Source organism: Cherax quadricarinatus, chromosome 83, assembly GCF_038502225.1.
Source record: "Cherax quadricarinatus isolate ZL_2023a chromosome 83, ASM3850222v1, whole genome shotgun sequence".
Classification (NCBI taxonomy): Eukaryota; Metazoa; Arthropoda; class Malacostraca; order Decapoda; family Parastacidae; genus Cherax; species Cherax quadricarinatus.
The window spans coordinates 17,791,319-17,810,695 of record NC_091374.1 but is presented as its reverse complement, the minus strand read 5'-3'; the positions used below and the strand labels follow the sequence as shown (position 1 = coordinate 17,810,695).

General features: G+C 45.9%; 1 protein-coding gene across 2 annotated transcripts in view; it reads left to right on the top strand.

The window, feature by feature from the left end:
* Positions 1 to 8,294: 8,294 nt before the first annotated feature.
* Positions 8,295 to 19,377, top strand: part of LanA (laminin subunit alpha) — a gene marked incomplete at its 3' end in the record, with an annotated part of 194,735 nt that continues 183,652 nt past the window's right edge. Inside the window, 2 exon segments of one of the 2 annotated variants that reach the window (XM_070102874.1) lie at positions 8,295 to 8,567; positions 11,523 to 11,669. In XM_070102874.1, coding sequence (XP_069958975.1) covers positions 8,328 to 8,567; positions 11,523 to 11,669 — 387 coding nt within the window. 2 annotated transcript variants of the gene reach the window in all.

The window sequence follows — 19,377 nt, the reverse complement described above, 5'->3', positions numbered from 1 at the left end:
TTCTCAGATATTTTAAATTGGGGGAGAAAGGGGGATGTGATGTAGTCCAGCTGGGCTTGTGGGGTCTCTGGGGAGACCTAATTTAACCAATTATATGGTCACACCTTGCCTTGGCAAACGTCTGTAGCCACGCCCACGTCTGAGGTCTTTTGTTCTTGACGCCTCAGACCTAGGCGTCAGGTCGTACACGTGGTTGTGGAGGGTGCTTGGACCACCATAAAAGCCCAAGGAAGAGCATGATCAGGAGATTCGAGCGGAGCTGCTGCTGGGGTGCAGAGCTCCTGAGCAGAGACTTCGAGTGGAGCTGCTGCTGGGGTGCAGGGCTCGGGAGAAGGCTGCTGAAGTCTCTGGAGGAGACTGTTGGAGGCATTGGGCAGAGTACTGGCTTGGCGCAGTACTCGTGCTGTGTAGGTCTTGGGACCTGTGGCTTAGTTCCTGTGATGAACTGCCCTCTGAACTATATTGTAAGTTATATTCATTTTCGTCAAGTTGATTGTGTTCCCTGTCTCACTGCTTATGTGTACCACCCCATTTTTCTAAACCCCAATAATGCTCCTGTTCCCAAATATATTATTGTACAAGGACTTAATAATAAACTGTGTTTGAGTAGAATAGTAATATTCACTGTCCCCGTTATTTTCTCCATTTATTTATGTTTAGTTAAAGTAGTGAGAGGGTGAGCAGTGTGGAGTGGTGGGTAGAGTAATGAGAGGTGAAGTTGTAGTTACCAGTGACCTCACATTACCTACCTACCTCCGCATACCTCACTCCTACCACCTCGCCTGTCCCCTACCTACTGACTCCCTCCGCTTACCCCCATATTCCCCTAATCATTACCCCCCTACATGACAACCTGGAGAGAGTTCCGGGGGTCAACGCCCCCGCGGCCCGGTCTGTGACCAGGCCTCCTGGTGGATCAGAGCCTGATCAACCAGGCTGTTGCTGCTGGCTGCACGCAAACCAACGTACGAGCCACAGCCCGGCTGGTCAGGAGCCGACTTTAGGTGCTTGTCCAGTGCCAGCTTGAAGACTGCCAGGGGTCTGTTGGTAATCCCCCTTATGTATGCTGGGAGGCAGTTGAACAGTCTCGGGCCCCTGACACTTATTGTATGGTCTCTTAACGTGCTAGTGACACCCCTGCTTTTCATTGGGGGGATGTTGCATCGTCTGCCAAGTCTTTTGCTTTCATAGTGAGTGATTTTCGTGTGCAAGTTCGGTACTAGTCCCTCTAGGATTTTCCAGGTGTATATAATCATGTATCTCTCCCGCCTGCGTTCCAGGGAATACAGGTTTAGGAACCTCAAGCGCTCCCAGTAATTGAGGTGTTTTATCTCCGTTATGCGCGCCGTGAAGGTTCTCTGTACATTTTCTAGGTCAGCAATTTCACCTGCCTTGAAAGGTGCTGTTAGTGTGCAGCAATATTCCAGCCTAGATAGAACAAGTGACCTGAAGAGTGTCATCATGGGCTTGGCCTCCCTAGTTTTGAAGGTTCTCATTATCCATCCTGTCATTTTCCTAGCAGATGCGATTGATACAATGTTATGGTCCTTGAAGGTGAGATCCTCCGACATGATCACTCCCAGGTCTTTGACGGTGTTTCGCTCTATTTTGTGGCCAGAATTTGTTTTGTACTCTGATGAAGATTTAGTTTCCTCATGTTTACCATATCTGAGTAATTGAAATTTCTCATCGTTGAACTTCATATTGTTTTCTGCAGCCCACTGAAAGATTTGGTTGATGTCCGCCTGGAGCCTTGCAGTGTCATGCAGTGTCATGCAGATTCGGGTGTCATCTGCAAAGGAAGACACGGTGCTGTGGCTGACATCCTTGTCTATGTCGGATATGAGGATGAGGAACAAGATGGGAGCGAGTACTGTGCCTTGTGGAACAGAGCTTTTCACCGTAGCTGCCTCGGACTTGACTCTGTTGACGACTACTCTCTGTGTTCTGTTAGTGAGGAAATTATAGATCCATCGACCGACTTTTCCTGTTATTCCTTTAGCACGCATTTTGTGCGCTATTACGCCATATTCACACTTGTCGAAGGCTTTTGCAAAGTCTGTATATATTACATCTGCATTCTTTTTGTCTTCTAGTGCATTTAGGACCTTGTCGTAGTGATCAAATAGTTGAGACAGACAGGAGCGACCTGTTCTAAACCCATGTTGCCCTGGGTTGTGTAACTGATGGGTTTCTAGATGGGTGGTGATCTTGCTTCTTAGGACCCTTTCAAAGATTTTTATGATATGGGATGTTAGTGCTATTGGTCTGTAGTTCTTTGCTGTTGCTTTACTGCCCCCTTTGTGGAGTGGGGCTATGTCTGTTGTTTTTAGTAACTGTGGGACGACCCCCGTGTCCATGCTCCCTCTCCATAGGATGGAAAAGGCTCGTGATAGGGGCTTCTTGCAGTACGGTACGGTATCAGTTTGTTTTATTATTTTATTATTTGTTTCCCTGTGAGGTTGATACTCCAGGGGGTAATTATACTTAGCAATTCTTGGTATACAATATTTTTTTATTACTGAAACATTATATGTCTTTTATATACATGAATTTGGAAAGTTGCCTACGTAAGTTCAAATTTTTTCTTGTTTTTATGTAAACGATGGTACATACTGATGTGTGTTCTCATGTGCAAGTGCTGTAAGACGTGTGCAACTAGTAGACTGTAGCTTTTGTTTATGTTTTAGGACCTTGGGTGTAATTTGAGTTTTATGTGTTAAGTCCTTTTATGTTGTAAGTTAATGGTATATTTTTACTGTGTTGTATATATGTGCTTTTAGGTTAATGCATAAGTTGTGTACACTTTTTGTAGTCATCCTTTTAACTCAGATAAGGGGGGGGTTGCCTGGGGACAGGGGGGGGTTGCCTGGGGACAGGGGGGGTTGCCTGGGGACAGGGGGGGTTGCCTGGGGACAGGGGGGGTTGCCTGGGGACAGGGGGGGTAGTTTATGGGGTGTTACGGATAATACCATGCTATGCTACTTTCTATTTGGGTTGAATTGGGTATTACCTGGAGGTTACCTGGAGGTTATTCCGGGGATCAACGCCCCCGCGGCCCGGTCCACGACCAGGCCTCCAGATGGATCAGGGCCTGATCAACTAGGCTGTTACTGCTGGCCGCACGCAGTCCGACGTACGAGCCACAGCCCGGCTGATCCGGCACTGACTTTAGGTGTCTGTCCAGCTCTCTCTTGAAGGCAGCCAGGGGTTACCTGGAGGTTACCTGGAGGTTATTCCGGGGATCAACGCCCCCGCGGCCCGGTCCACGACCAGGCCTCCCGATGGATCAGGGCCTGATCAACTAGGCTGTTACTGCTGGCCGCACGCAGTCCGACGTACGAGCCACAGCCCGGCTGATCCGGCACTGACTTTAGGTATCTGTCCAGCTCTCTCTTGAAGGCAGCCAGGGGTTTATTGGCAATTCCCCTAATGCTTGAGGGGAGGCTGTTGAACAGTCTTGGGCCCCGGACACTTATGGTGTTTTCTCTTAGTGTACCAATGGCGCCCCTACTTTTTATTGGCGGCATTTTGCATCGCCTGCCCAGTCTTATACTTTCGTAGGGAGTGATTTCTGTGTGCAGATTTGGGACCATTCCTTCCAAGATTTTCCAAGTGTAGATTATGATATATCTCTCCCTCCTGCGTTCCAACGAGTACAAGTCAAGTGCTTCCAAGCGTTCCCAGTAGTTAAGGTGCTTGACAGAACTTACACGTGCAGTAAAGGATCTCTGTACACTCTCTAGATCTGCGATTTCACCTGCTTTGTATGGAGATGTTAATGTACAGCAGTATTCCAGCCTAGAGAGAACAAGTGATTTGAAAAGGATCATCATGGGCTTGGCATCTCTCGTTTTGAAAGTTCTCATTATCCATCCTATCATTTTCTTTGCACGTGCGATCGTGGCACTGTTGTGATCCTTGAAAGTGAGATCCTCAGACATTACTACTCCCAGGTCCCTTACATTATTTTTCCGCTCTATTGTATGGCCGGAGTCAGTAGTATACTCTGTTCTAGTTATTATCTCCTCCAGTTTTCCATAACGGAGTAGTTGGAATTTGTCCTCATTGAACATCATATTGTTTACCGTTGCCCACTGGAAAACTTTGTTTAAATCTTCTTGGAGGTTAACCGCGTCCTCAGCAGATGACAGCCTCATGCAGATCCTAGTATCATCCGCAAAGGATGATACGGTGCTGTGGTGTATATCTCTGTTTATGTCTGATATGAGGATAAGGAATAAGATGGGGGCGAGTACTGTGCCTTGTGGAACAGAGCTCTTCACTAGGGCAGCCTCCGATTTAACTCTGTTGACCACTACTCTTTGTGTTCGATTTGTTAGGAAGTTGAAGATCCATCTCCCCACTTTCCCAGTTATTCCTTTAGCACGTATTTTATGGGCTATTACGCCATGATCGCATTTGTCAAATGCTTTTGCAAAGTCTGTGTATATTACATCTGCATTCTGATTTTCTTCCAGTGCATCCAAGGCCATGTCATAGTGATCCAGTAGTTGTGAGAGGCAGGAGCGACCTGCCCTGAACCCATGTTGCCCTGGATTGTGCAGATTTTGGGAATCCAGGTGATTTGCAATCCTGCTTCTTAGCACTCTTTCAAAGATTTTTATGATGTGGGACGTCAGAGCTATTGGTCTATAGTTCTTAGCTAATGCTTTGCTGCCACCTTTATGGAGCGGGGCTATATCCGTTGTTTTAAGTGACTGTGGAATCTCACCCATGTCCAAGCTCCTCCTCCATAGTGTACTTAGGGCACGCGAGAGGGGTTTCTTGCAGTTCTTAATGAAAACAGAGTTCCACGAGTCTGGGCCCGGGGCTGAGTGCATAGGCATGTTGTCAATGGCTTTTTCGAAATCTATCGGAGTTAGGGTAATGTCGGAAATCTGGCATACATTTATGGAGTTTTGAGGCTCATTCATGAAGAAATCATTTGGGTCGTCGATCCTCAGACCGATTAGTGGTTCACTAAACACAGAGTCGTACTGGGATTTCAACATTTCACTCATTTCCTTGTTGTCATCTGTGTAAGTCCCATCCTGTCTGAGTAAGGGCCCGATACTAGATGTGGTATTTGCCTTGTTTTTGGCATATGAAAAGAAATATTTGGAATTTCTTTCAATTTCACTAATAGCTTTAAGCTCCTCCTGCCTCTCCTGGTTCCTGTAAGAGTCATTGGGAACAGGAGATACCTTTTGGTAAAAATTTTGAAGGTGTTTGAGTACGGTACTCTTCTTAAGTAAATTACTGTTTATCTTTGTACCTGGAGTTTACCTGGAGAGAGTTCCGGGGGTCAACGCCCCCGCGGCCCGGTCTGCGACCAGGCCTCCTGGTGGATCAGAGCCTGATCAACCAGGCTGTTACTGCTGGCTGCACGCAAACCAACGTACGAGCCACAGCCCGGCTGGTCAGGAACCGACTTTAGGTGCTTGTCCAGTATTGATGTACGATGTTAATAATTGTATGTACTCTGTATATGTACTGTCCTTCTAAATAAAATAATAAAAAATCTGTACTCGACTGAAGAAGCCTACTGTGTTAGCGAAACGTTTCGGAATCGAGATGCCTAACTGTGTCAAATGTCTTATTTATTTTACTGGGTTATCCTGGGTCTCTGACACCAGGGATCAATACCAGGAGTTGTAATGTGTCACATCATTCCAGTCATTAAGTGCCAGAGAAAAAAAAAATGAAAATTTTGTGTTTTGTCTGCAATTTGATGAAACATGTTGCTTCTTACATCCTCAGTTCTACGAGCAACAGTATTTGGTTCAAAAGACTAAGGATTCTGAACAGATTTGCTTTTTCTGGTGGCTAACGCTCTTGCTTCACACGGCAAGGGCCTAGGTTCGATTCCCAGCCAGGGTAGAAACATTGGGCGTGTTCCTTAGCACCTGTTGTATGTTCCCCATCAGTAAAATGGGTACCTGGGTGTTAGTGGACTGGTGTGGGTCGCATCCTGGGTGTTAGTGGACTGGTGTGGGTCGCATCCTGGGACAAAACTGACCTAATCTGCCCGAAATGCTGAGCATAACAAGAGGCTTTCTATATAGTATGTCATTGGTATCAGCTAGGACTGTATACCTTGTACATGTACTTGTAGTAAATAAAGATATTATTATTATTATACACTCTTGCATCAGATATCCATCGGTGAATGGCTTTCCTCTTTTAGCTAATGCATAAGATACTTTGTAACTGGTCCTGATTAAAGCTTCATTTTCAAATCTGACTAAAAAATCTTGTTGGAACAGCAACCTGCGTTGCAGTGAATTGCGAATAACTTGTTGTTGGTCTCAGTAACGACGTACATTGTACTCCTTCAAAACTGCAACAGTGTTGTGACGTACGACATATGACATAACATACGACATGTACCTGCTGGTACAAAGTACTTCAAGTCCCATTCTTCATTAAACAGGTGGCACTCACTCTTCAGTGAGTGCCACTTGTTTAGTGGCAGCAGCAAGTGGTAGTGGTGGCAGAGCCAGCCAGGGTAGTTAGTGGTGGCACAGTCAGCCAGGGTAGTGGTGTTATGGGCCAGCCAGAGTAGTGGTGGCAGGACCAACCAGGGTAGCGGTGGCAGGGCCAGCCAGGGTAGTGGTGGCAGGGCCAGCCAGGGTAGTGGTGGCAGGGCCAACCAGGGTAGTGGTGACAGGGCCAGCCAGGGTAGTGGTGGCAGGGCCAGCCAGGGTAGTGGTGGTAGGGCCAGCCAGGGTAGTGGTGGCAGGGCCAACCAGGGTAGTGGTGGCAGGACCAACCAGGGTAGCGGTGGCAGGGCCAGCCAGGGTAGTGGTGGCAGGGCCAGCCAGGGTAGTGGTGGTAGGGCCAGCCAGGGTAGTGGTGACAGGGCCAGCCAGGGTAGTGGTGGCAGGGCCAGCCAGGGTAGTGGTGGCAGGGCCAGCCAGGGTAGTGGTGGCAGGGCCAGCCATGGTAGTGGTGGCAGGGCCAGCCAGGGTAGTGGTGGCAGGGCCAGCCAGGGTAGTGGTGGCAGGGCAAGCCAGGGTAGTGGTGGCAGGGCAAGCCAGGGTAGTGGTGGCAGGGCCAGCCAGGGTAGTGGTGGCAGGGCCAGCCATGGTAGTGGTGGCAGGGCCAGCCAGGGTAGTGGTGGCAGGGCCAGCCAGGGTAGTGGTGGCAGGGCCAGCCAGGGTAGTGGTGGCAGGGCCAGTCAGGGTAGTGGTGGCAGGGCCAGCCAGGGTAGTGGTGGCAGGGCCAGCCAGGGTAGTGGTGGCAGGGCAAGCCAGGGTAGTGGTGGCAGGGCAAGCCAGGGTAGTGGTGGCAGGGCCAGCCAGGGTAGTGGTGGCAGGGCCAGCCAGGGTAGTGGTGGCAGGGCCAGCCATGGTAGTGGTGGCAGGGCCAGCCAGGGTAGTGGTGGCAGGGCCAGCCAGGGTAGTGGTGGCAGGGCCAGCCAGGGTAGTGGTGGCAGGGCCAGTCAGGGTAGTGGTGGCAGGGCCAGCCAGGGTAGTGGTGGCAGGGCCAGCCAGGGTAGTGGTGGCAGGGCCAGCCAGGGTAGTGGTGGCAGGGCCAGCCAGGGTAGTGGTGGCAGGGCCAGCCAGGGTAGTGGTGGCAGGGCCAGCCAGGGTAGTGGTGGCAGGGCCAGCCAGGGTAGTGGTGGCAGGGCCAGCCAGGGTAGTGGTGGCAGGACCAACCAGGGTAGTGGTGGCAGGGCCAGCCAGAGTAGTGGTGGCAGGACCAACCAGGGTAACGGTGGCAGGGCCAGCCATGGTAGTGGTGGCAGGGCCAGCCAGGGTAGTGGTGGCAGGGCCAGCCATGGTAGCGGTGGCAGGGCCAGCCAGGGTAGTGGTGGCAGGGCCAGCCAGGGTAGTGGTGGCAGGGCCAGCCAGGGTAGTGGTGGCAGGGCCAGCCAGGGTAGTGGTGGCAGGGCCAGCCAGGGTAGTGGTGGCAGGGCCAGCCAGGGTAGTGGTGGCAAGGCCAGCCAGGGTAGTGGTGGCAGGGCCAGCCAGGGTAGTGGTGGCAGGGCCAGCCAGGGTAGTGGTGGCAGGGCCAGCCAGGGTAGTGGTGGCAGGGCCAGCCAGGGTAGTGGTGGCAGGGCCAGCCAGGGTAGTGGTGGCAGGGCCAGCCAGGGTAGTGGTGCCAGGGCCAGCCAGGGTAGTGGTGGCAGGGCCAGCCAGGGTAGTGGTGGCAGGGCCAGCCAAGGTAGTGGTGGCAGGGCCAGCCAGGGTAGTGGTGGCTAGGCCAGCCAGGGTAGTGGTGGCTAGGCCAGCCATGGTAGTGGTGGCAGGGCCAGCCAGGGTAGTGGTGGCAGGGCCAGCCAACCACCGCGCGTGGGTCAACACATTAAAGCAGTAACCATGGCGGAGTGCGGTGGTGGTACGCTGCTGCTGGTGTTAACATTATGGCTGGTAGCAGCCTTCATCTTCCCGTCTCAAGCGCAAGTCTTAACTCCGCCATACTTCAATTTAGCCGAGAACCGACGTATAACAGCTTCTGCCACCTGTGGTGAGGGGGTCCCAGAGCCAGAGCTCTACTGCAAACTGGTGGGTGCCAACGCTGACAGAGATGCTTCCACAGACTTCATCCAAGGAGGACAGGTCAGCAGACAAGTCATGTTTCACTAGGCCAACGTTTCGCTCTTTGTAAAGCTTTATCAAGGAATAATGAAGCTCTTAACAGAGTGAAACGTTGCCCCAACACCTTTTTTTTCAGCAGCTCAGCTATATAGTGCTGCTGCAGTCAGTAATTCGGAACTATTTCCACTTGGCAGTCTCTCCATGATAAGCAAAGTCATTGCAGTGTAAAATGGAGTGTAAAATGTTATGTGGGACAACGTTTCGCTCTGTTTATTGTCATAAAATTTTTCGCTCTAAAGCTGTATTAGGTCACGTTTCTTTGTGTAAAGCTTTAGCATGCTTTGCCCAATGTAAGCTTTAGCAAATATTTAGCTGTGTACAGTTTTTATCGTGTTTCACCCTGTAAAGCTATGCCAAGTCATGTTTCGCCCTGCGTAGAATTTTGTGAAATGTTTCGCCTTGTCTAGAGCTTTTCGAGTAATGTTTTGCCCTATATAAAGCAGTATTAAGTCATGTTTCGCTGTGCAGAGTTTTATCGAGTCACGTTTCGTCGTGTGTAAAGCTTTATCTATCCTTTCGCTCTGTATAAAGCTATATCGCTATGTAAAGCTTTATACATTATTACCTCTAAGCTCTTCAAGGCGATGCCTTCATCCAGGCGAAGAGTTCTTGATTAAGGGAATTAGAACCTCTCTTCCCTTCCTCTGATAAAGGAACCCAATAGAAATAAGCCAGTGTGATTGCATGACTTTATTGTGTTATCCGGTGGCCTGGTGGCTAAAGCTCCCGCTTCACACACGGAGGGCCCAGGTTCGATTCCCGGCGGGTGGAAACATTTCGACACGTTTCCTTACACCTGTTGTCCTGTTCACCTAGCAGCAAATAGGTACCTGGGTGTTAGTCGACTGGTGTGGGTCGCATCCTGGGGGACAAGATTAAGGACCACAATGGAAATAAGTTAGACAGTCCTCGATGACGCACTGACTTTCTTGGGTTATCCTGGGTGGCTAACCCTCCGGGGTTAAAAATCCGAACGAAATCTTATCTTATCTTATCCTGGCTCAATGACTTTTTTGGTTAATCGCCTGTGATGTCTTGAACATAACGGTGTAATTATGATAACGGTATACAATACCGACAAGTTGATAATTGAGACACATGTGCAACAGCTAGGCATCTTTATTCCGAAACTTATAGCCTACACAGTAGGCTTCTTCAGTCGAATACAGGCGGGGCAGCAAAGGCAGTGCAATGTTAAGACTATGTAATCACTCCATCACCCTTGAAGACTTAGCTTTGAGGGTGTCGGTCCCTCAGCCTGGAGAAGAATTCTGCTCCATACCTGGAGAGGGCTTCGGGGGTCAACGCCCCCGCGGCCTGGTCTGTGAACAGGCCTCATGGATCAGGGCCGCCCAGGGTGCGACACACATCAACTAACTCCACGGTATCAGTCTATTGCTAGATGACAACAAATGCTTTTAAACTAGCCCCATACTCTCGCCTCACTTAGTTTGACCCGGGTACTTTTCGATTGTGAGCCGATCGTGTTACCACTGTGCTGTTGTGATTAATATAGAATAATATTTATGTTGACCGATTCCTAAGTGCAACACGGTATTCAGCGTTATACAAATGTTTCGTGTCTCCCTTAGGATTTAGCGCTTCCTCATGAATGTTATGTGGTTATAGCGTATAGAAATATAACTGGTTTGTTGAATATTTATCAGTTAAGGTTGCGTGGGTCAATGGTGAGAGCACCGGCCTGCTAATTTGGTCAATATGGAGAACAGAAGCTAGACACTTTAGCGATAATTTAGTTTAAAATGTTCGATAATAAGTGGGTTTTGTAAGTTAGTTTTATTTTCTGGATATTGTCTACAAAAAAGGTGGGCAAATTGTTATTTTAGGAGATATGAACAACTTAAATATTTTTAAAAGTGGTAGGATATATTATACCTTTGATGAATTTTGAGTTTTTCTGCTCGCCGAGCCCGGCCCTTTGCCAGGCTTGTCTGGTGCTTGCGTGGTCAAAAAAGGTCGTTGCTAAACCATACCCCCGGCCGGGATTGAACCCGCGGTCATAGAGTCTCAAAACTCCAGCCCGTCGCGTTAGCCACTAGACCAGCTGGTCTAGTGGCTAACGCGACGGGCTGGAGTTTTGAGACTCTATGACCGCGGGTTCAATCCCGGCCGGGGGTATGGTTTATTTGCAATCGTGTCATTACGATTTCTTGAGTCAAGGTCGTTGCTGCTGGCGGGCCCGCCGGCTCATATATGCATTACAGCCTGGTTAACAGGCACTTAGTGGAGATGCTTGTACAATTTCCTCTTGAAGATTATCCTTTTGTCCAGCAGTGTTTAATGAAACCTTTTAAAAAGTTTAATAGTCTGGGACCACGGACACTGATAAGCTCTCTTATTGTGCCCACGGCGTCCATGCTTTTTATATAACCCATCCTTCCATATCTCTCTCTCCAGTATGTTATGATAGTGTTCGACTTTGACACTTTCTATGTATATATTGACACTAGGCCCTCAAGTACTTCCATGTATATATTACCATGTATTCCCCAATCTAGCTTATATCTAGGAATTTGGTACATTACCAGTATTTAAATTTAAATTTTAAATAGCCATCACAGCCTAGCTGATCCGGCACTTTTTTTGCAGAAATTTGTCTATTTGACTAGAAGATTAATACCATTGTACCAGTAATATTTGCTGGTAGAAGGCTAAGTCTTGGGCCTAGTATGTTATAATAAAAAAAGAAGCGCTAAACCACAAGGGCCATAGAACAGGCTTAGTATGTACTTTATTAGTTATATGCAGGTCGTAAATGATCTCTGTATCTGGGCTATCCTAAAAAACCCACCAAATATTGTACAAATTAAAATATAAATGACCAGACTCAGCCAAGTAGTTATATTCCATATTGACCTAATTTCTGCGAGTATTGTAATTTAAGTTGTGTTTCAGTGGTGTGACCGGTGTGACCCCAACATACCCGAGAAGTCACATCCTGCACAGTATGCCATCGATGGGTCAGAGCGCTGGTGGCAGTCCCCTCCACTCTCCCGGGGCATGAAGTACAATGAAGTCAATCTTACTATTGATCTGGGCCAGGTGAGTACTACTTTATTTATAATTATCAACAACATCATGTCTTCCCAAACTATGAGTGACGTTTCTGCAAATTTAGACGTTTCCTGGTTACGTCCAGAAACGTTTAAGGCAGTGGATTCAAGATGGGTAAATTCTGATTGAAAATGAATAAGAGGAGCAATGGTTTGGCAGTCAAGTTGCACATGAGTGCAACAAACTGCCAACTAGTGTCATTGAAGCTAATATTTTGTGTAACTTTAATCAAGGATGGGTTGGATAGATACGAGAGGGAATGAGTGCAAATAAGACTTGCCTAGTATGGACCAGTAGGAATATTGAAGTACTTCTGTTGTGTCCTGTGCTGTTATTTGGTAAGTCTGAAGTTGTTACCCTTAGATGTTACCCTAAATGTTCTTGGATCAGCTCTTGTCAGCCATCGATTATAGAGCAGATTTCTAAAATTATTTTCCTTGTTTTGTGGGATAATGATAACACACGTAAAACGCCTGGGTATCTATACTGAAGGAGACTTTGCTAGCCAGAGGCTTTTTCAGTCTAATTGAGAGAATATGTACTGGAGATGGTAGAAGTGGAGGGGTAATTTGAGATTATCAGTGCCTCTAGACTTGGATAAAGATACAAATTCAGTACAGTGCGCTCTTTATCAACAGAGAGGATCTCATTATACTGCATTTGTATTTTATACAAATAAATAAAATAAATTAATCAAGGGGGAAGCGCTAAACCCGTAGGATTATACAGCACCTGGGGGGGGGATGTGGAAGGCATTCATGCTTAATTCGGGGAACTGGAGCACAGATCCAATTCCCTAAATCAAAAGCCCCTCACCAACTTCAAGGAACCTTCCCTAAGGGTTTTTTCTCCTCTTGATGACTCTGAAGCTTCCTTGAGAACGGAAAATTAAATATTTGAGTCAGAGAAGAGAAGCAGTAATCGAAGACATCATTATAGGTGGGCAGGGCCCAGTAGCAAAAGTAGGTCATGCCCTAAAGTTGGAGTTGAATATATCCTCTGTACCAAGATTCCATGACGTTGAAAATGAAAAATGAAAATTTTTATTTCTTTGCAAAGCTTAAAATATGTGGTTTACATATTGCAAAATGTTAAGTACAAAGAAAGCCACTAGCATGCCTAGGTATTCGGGCAGACTAATTCTAATTCCTAGTGTTAGACAAGCATCATTACATTACTGGTGGTGATATCTTCGAGTGCTGCACCTCTCCTCTGGCACGATTATATCTCCAGCCTTATGTAAGTAAACAAATTTATCAAGGCTGAGGGACTGAACACCTACCAGAGGCTGAGGGAACTGAACACCTACCAGAGGCTGAGGGACTGAACACCTACCAGAGGTTGAGGGAATTGAATACCTACCAGAGGTTGAGGGAATTGAACACCTACCAGAGGTTGAGGGAACTGAACACTTACCAGAGGCTGAGGGAACTGAACACCTACCAGAGGTTGAGGGAACTGAACACCTACCAGAGGTTGAGGGAACTGAACACCTACCAGAGGCTGAGGGAACTGAACACCTACCAGAGGTTGAGGGAACTGAACACCTACCAGAGGCTGAGGGAACTGAACACCTACCAGAGGTTGAGGGAACTGAACACCTCAACCTTTCTACCTCTAACCGTCTCCAGTATTTATTCTCGGTATTGGGTTGAAAAAGCCTCCGGTTAGTGAAACGTCTCCTTCGGTAAGGATACTTGGGTGTTTAGATAAGATACAATGTTATGCATACCATTTTATTGAGAAAACATTTCTTTCACCGGGGACTTTATCAATTCTTCCAAGGACAACCTGGAGATGGGAAGTACAGTGCCTGCACTCTGAAGGAGGGGTGTTAATGTTGCAGTTTAAAAACTGTAGTGTAAAGCACCCTTCTGGCAAGACAGTGATGGAGTGAATGATGGTGAAAGTTTTTCTTTTTCGGGCCACCCTGCCCTGGTGGGAATCGGCCAGTGTGATAATATATATATATATATATATATATATATATATATATATATATATATATATATATATATATATATATATATATATATATATTATATATATATATATTATGTAAAGTTTGTGCCTGAGAATTACTATGTTGGACGAAGCGTTTTCTTAATAAAATGCCATGTGCTATATTTTGTCTTATTCACGTTTGTCGGTATATTGAAGCATTGATTCACATACCAAGGTGTTACACCTGTCTTATGCATCAGCTAGTCGGTATTATGTATAATTTATACTATAATAATTGTGAGGAGCCTTTTCAGTGATGTCATGTATTTGTTCAGGTGTGATCTCCCTGTGCGGAAGCCACACTCAAAGCTTGGGATTACAAGTTGCGTGAATCCATTGGAAAATTTTCGCTCATCAGTGCTTTGCAATCATTTGATATATTAAGCCCCTAGCTGGCGAAACGTTTCCTTAATAGGGTTTTGTTAACGTTTTATAACAGTTTCTTGACTTTATATTTAAAGGTAAGTTCAGTTATTCCTTGACTTCAGTGATCTGATGTATTCACAGCTGTTCTCACTTGCTGCTGTGATTTTAACCTTATTACGTCAAGGTCTTTTTTTATTCTTTGTTAGTAGCAAGACAGTGGTAACTGTAATGTTGAGTGTTGTATCCCGATGTTGACGTGGGTCCCAGTAACTGTAATGTTGAGTGTTGTATCTCGATATTGACGTGGGTCCCAGTAACTGTAATGTTGAGTGTTGTATCCCGATATTGACGTGGGTCCCAGTAACTGTAATGTTGAGTGTTGTATCCCGATGTTGACGTGGGTCCCAGTAACTGTAATGTTGAGTGTTGTATCCCGATATTGACGTGGGTCCCAGTAACTGTAATGTTGAGTGTTGTATCCCGATGTTGACGTGGGTCCCAGTAACTGTAATGTTGAGTGTTGTATCCCGATATTGACGTGGGTCCCAGTAACTGTAATGTAGATGTTGTATTCCGATGTTGACGTGGGTCCCAGTAACTGTAATGTTGAGTGTTGTATTCCGATGTTGACGTGGGTCCCAGTAACTGTAATGTTGAGTGTTGTATCCCGATGTTGACGTGGGTCCCAGTAACTGTAATGTTGAGTGTTGTATCCCGATGTTGACGTGGGTCCCAGTAACTGTAATGTTGAGTGTTGTATTCCGATGTTGACGTGGGTCCCAGTAACTGTAATGTTGAGTGTTGTATCCCAATGTTGACGTGGGTCCCAGTAACTGTAATGTTGAGTGTTGTATCCCGATGTTGACGTGGGTCCCAGTAACTGTATGTTGAGTGTTGTATCCCGATGTTGACGTGGGTCCCAGTAACTGTATGTTGAGTGTTGTATCCCGATGTTGACGTGGGTCCCAGTAACTGTATGTTGAGTGTTGTATCCCGATGTTGACGTGGGTCCCAGTAACTGTAATGTTGAATGTTGTATCCCGATGTTGACGTGGGTCCCAGTAACTGTAATGTTGAGTGTTGTATCCCGATGTTGACGTGGGTCCCAGTAACTAATGTTGAGTGTTGTATCCCGATATTGACATGGGTCCCAGTAACTGTAATGTTGAGTGTTGTATCCCGATGTTGACGTGGGTCCCAGTAGCTGTAATGCTGAGTGTTGTATCCCGATGTTGACGTGGGTCCCAGTAGCTGTAATGCTGAGTACTGTAGTTCAGCATTTCCCAGTAACTGTGATGTTAAACAACTGTCGTGTTGAGCGTTGTATCCTAGCATTGACCTGTGTCCCAGTAACTGTGATTTTAAACAACTGTCGTGTTGAGTGTGTATTCTAGCATTGACGTGTGTCCCAGTAACTGATGCTAAGTGTTTTATCCCATTATTGACGAGGATCACAGTAAATAATGCGTGATGTAGCCCAGTACATCGTGGCTCCTAGTATTAATATTATGCAAGTCTGTATGTATACGTATATGATCTGTGTGCGAGTACTAATGCACTTATGTACATGACATGGGGATGGGTCAACGTTAAAACTTATTACTATTATCAAGTGGCTAACCCGCCCACCGGAAGGAGCTGTACCACCGCCCTCTATCCTATCACATCTACCCTCCTCTCCCCGCACAACTAACCTCCACCACCACCACACAGCTACCCACCTCTTACATAAAAAGGCACAATACCGTGACTGGAACAATACACAAATAACCCGCACATACAAGAGAGAAGCTTACGATGACGTTAGTGAGACTTTGTAAATGGTCCAAGACGACCGAAACGTCGTCGTAAGCTCCTATCTCCTATGTGCGGGTTATTTGTGTATTGTTCCAGTAACTGTATTGTGCCTTTTTGTTCTTTATCTACCCACCTCTTTCTAACAGCTATGGGGGATGAGGAACTAAGCTCGATACCGAGGGTCGAATCTCAGCTCTTGGGCCCCGCCTTCTTTCCCACACAGCCATTATCTTCCCGGACGGGAAGGGTAGAGTTTCGTGTACTTACCTATCTATTGATGAATAAGACACATGCAACATTTGTGTATCTATTTTGTAGACGTTTCGTCAACCAGTGGCTTTATCAATTAAATACAGAGACGGGGACATTGAAAGACATGAAGTAGTACTCTGAGGTGATCATTCCCTCAGCCATGAAGGGAGGTGCTAGTACTCTGAGGTGATCATTCCCTCAGCCATGAAGGGAGGTGCTAGTACTCTGAGGTGATCATTCCCTCAGCCATGAAGGGAGGTGCTCACTTCATCAGTTTTGATGAATCTTATTCGTCAAGACTGAGGGATTGATCACCTCAAACTACTACTACATATAATATAATATAATATTTCTACAAGTACATGTACAAGGTATACAGACCATAGCTGACATCAATGACATACTACTATGTAGAAAGCCACTTGTTATGCAGAACATTTCGGGCATACTAGGTCTTTGTCCTAGGATGCAACCCACACCAGTCGACTAACACCCAGGTACCTATTTTACTGGAAATAAATGGTATCAAATACCGACACAGTGGAAATATAAACACATGTGCAGTATAATGTGATCCTTTATTGACAACGTTTCACCCACACAGTGGGCTTTTTCAAGTCACACACAGATCATAAGACCTTAGTGCAATTACAATTGAGAGTCTTGTGCCTTTTTTATATTATTAGATTAAACTCAGTTGTACTAGTCAATACCAAATTCATTATATTAGACCATAGTGCAGTTACTAGTGAGAAACTGGTGCTATTTTTAATTTGTATTTTTATATTATTAGATTAAACCTAGTTGTACTATAGCTCATTCTTGCTCAAAACATAGACTCCACAAAAGTCATTATATTAGACCTTAGTGCAATCACAAGTGAGAGTCTTGTTCTATTTTAAATTTGTATTTTTATATTACTAGTTTATGCCTAGTTTATACTTTAGTTCATTCCAGCACAACACATAGACAACATCAACTTCATTATGTGTAGTAGTGACTATACTCTATATGACCAAAATACTCTAGCTATATACTTATCCAAACTTCCCACCACTACAGATATCAGTACTAGAACTCAACACACAACTCAGGATATAAATAACCATAATTTAAACCTAGAAGATGATTGATCACGTTGACCCTGATCTAAACCTCAATAATCTGACACCCAATCAAAACCTATTGGAAAGTAACTGCCTTTATTACACAGCATCACAAGCCAGCACTATCCTAAACAATGCTAAAAGTCTATCAGTACTTAAATACAACATCAGGTCCTTAAGCAAACACTATGATGACCTCCTGGCACTCCTTGAATCACTAAAGACACCCTTCTCCTGCATTATTCTTACTGAGACCTGGCTTAAGCAGGACACAATAGATATCTACCCTCTACCAGGATACACAGCAATTCACAACTGCAGACCAAACCAAGTTGGGGGTGGTATTGCAATCTATTGCTCTAACCAATTATCTTGTATTAGCACCACTTGCTTTAGTGATGAATATGGGGAATACATTTTTGCTAATTTTACTGTAAAAAACTTTAAGACACTTATAACAATCGGTGCCATTTACCGGATACCTCACACAAACATCCCAAATTTCAGTGAGAAATTAAAGTCACTAATAACAAACAGACAAATGAATAAGCACCACCTTCTCTTAGCTGGAGACTTCAACATCAACCTTGGCTTACTAGATGATCAGCCTGTAACTGATTTCATCAACAATATGAACAACACACTTCTCATGCCAACAATAACTAAACCAACCAGGCTCACTGAGACAAGTGCAACCATAATAGACCACATATGGACCAATATACTAGCCCCCCTTAAATCAGGGATAATCACAGATAGCACTACAGACCACTACCCTACCTTCCTCCTGACAAACATTAGTAAACCACCACTTGAATACAACAAAGTCTCATTTAGACTCCATGACGAGGCCTCAATAAGGAAGTTCACAGCTGACCTAGAGATTGTTGACTGGCCTACAGAATTCTCCAAGGCCAATGGTATTGATGACTGGACAGACATTTTTCTTAACAAATTACTTAGACTATACAACAAACATTGTCCTATAAAAACGAAACAGATCACAAACAAACGGCTTGGTTGCCCATGGCTAACCAGCACCATTCTGAAATCCATTGACAAGAAACACCAATATGAAAAGCAATATAGACAGGGCTTAATACACAAAGATATTCTTAAACACTATTCATCAGTTCTCACCAAAGTAATAAAGAAAGCCAAACAACTATACTACTCCAGTAGATTCACAGACACTAGAGGAGATATAAAAAAGACCTGGAAAACACTCTCTCAGATTCTAGGGACCCACAAACTGAAAAAAAAACAAGAATATTGTCCTAACTAAACCTAATGAAACACCACTACATCCCACTGACACAGCTAACAAGATAAACGACTTCTTCTCAACCATAGGATCAACGCCCCCGCGGCCCGGTCCATGACCAGGCCTCCCGATAATCCACTAGGTTTCCCCTTCACTTCTGTTTACCTTTATGGAACTTCAAATTACTGATACAGGTTAAGAACGTGATGAAAATTAGACACGTGCAACATCTGTCTAATTTTCATCTTGTCGTTACAACGTTAAGAAGACAAGAGTGAAGCATTGCTGTAGACTTACTGGTCCATGCTTCTCAAGCTTAGTTACCGAGTATATACCCATCCAGCCCATCTTGGCAAGCTACCCATCCAGCCCATCTTGGCAAGCTACCCATCCAGCCCATCTTGGCAAGCTACCCATCCAGCCCATCTTGGCAAGCTACCCATCCAGCCCATCTTGGCAAGCTACCCATCCAGCCCATCTTGGCAAGCTACCCATCCAGCCCATCTTGGCAAGCTACCCATCCAGCCCATCTTGGCAAGCTACCCATCCAGCCCATCTTGGCAAGCTACCCATCCAGCCCATCTTGGCAAGCTACCCATCCAGCCCATCTTGGCAGCTACCCATCCAGCCCATCTTGGCAAGCTACCCATCCAGCCCATCTTGGCAAGCTACCCATCCAGCCCATCTTGGCAAGCTACCCATCCAGCCCATCTTGGCAAGCTACCCATCCAGCCCATCTTTCCAAGCTACCCATCCAGCCCATCTTGACAAGCTACCCATCCAGCCCATCTTTACAAGCTACCCATCAAGCCCATCTTTACAAGCTACCCATCCAGCCCATTTTTACAAGCTACCCATCCAGCCCATCTTTACAAGCTACCCATCTAACTCATCTTTCCAAGCTATC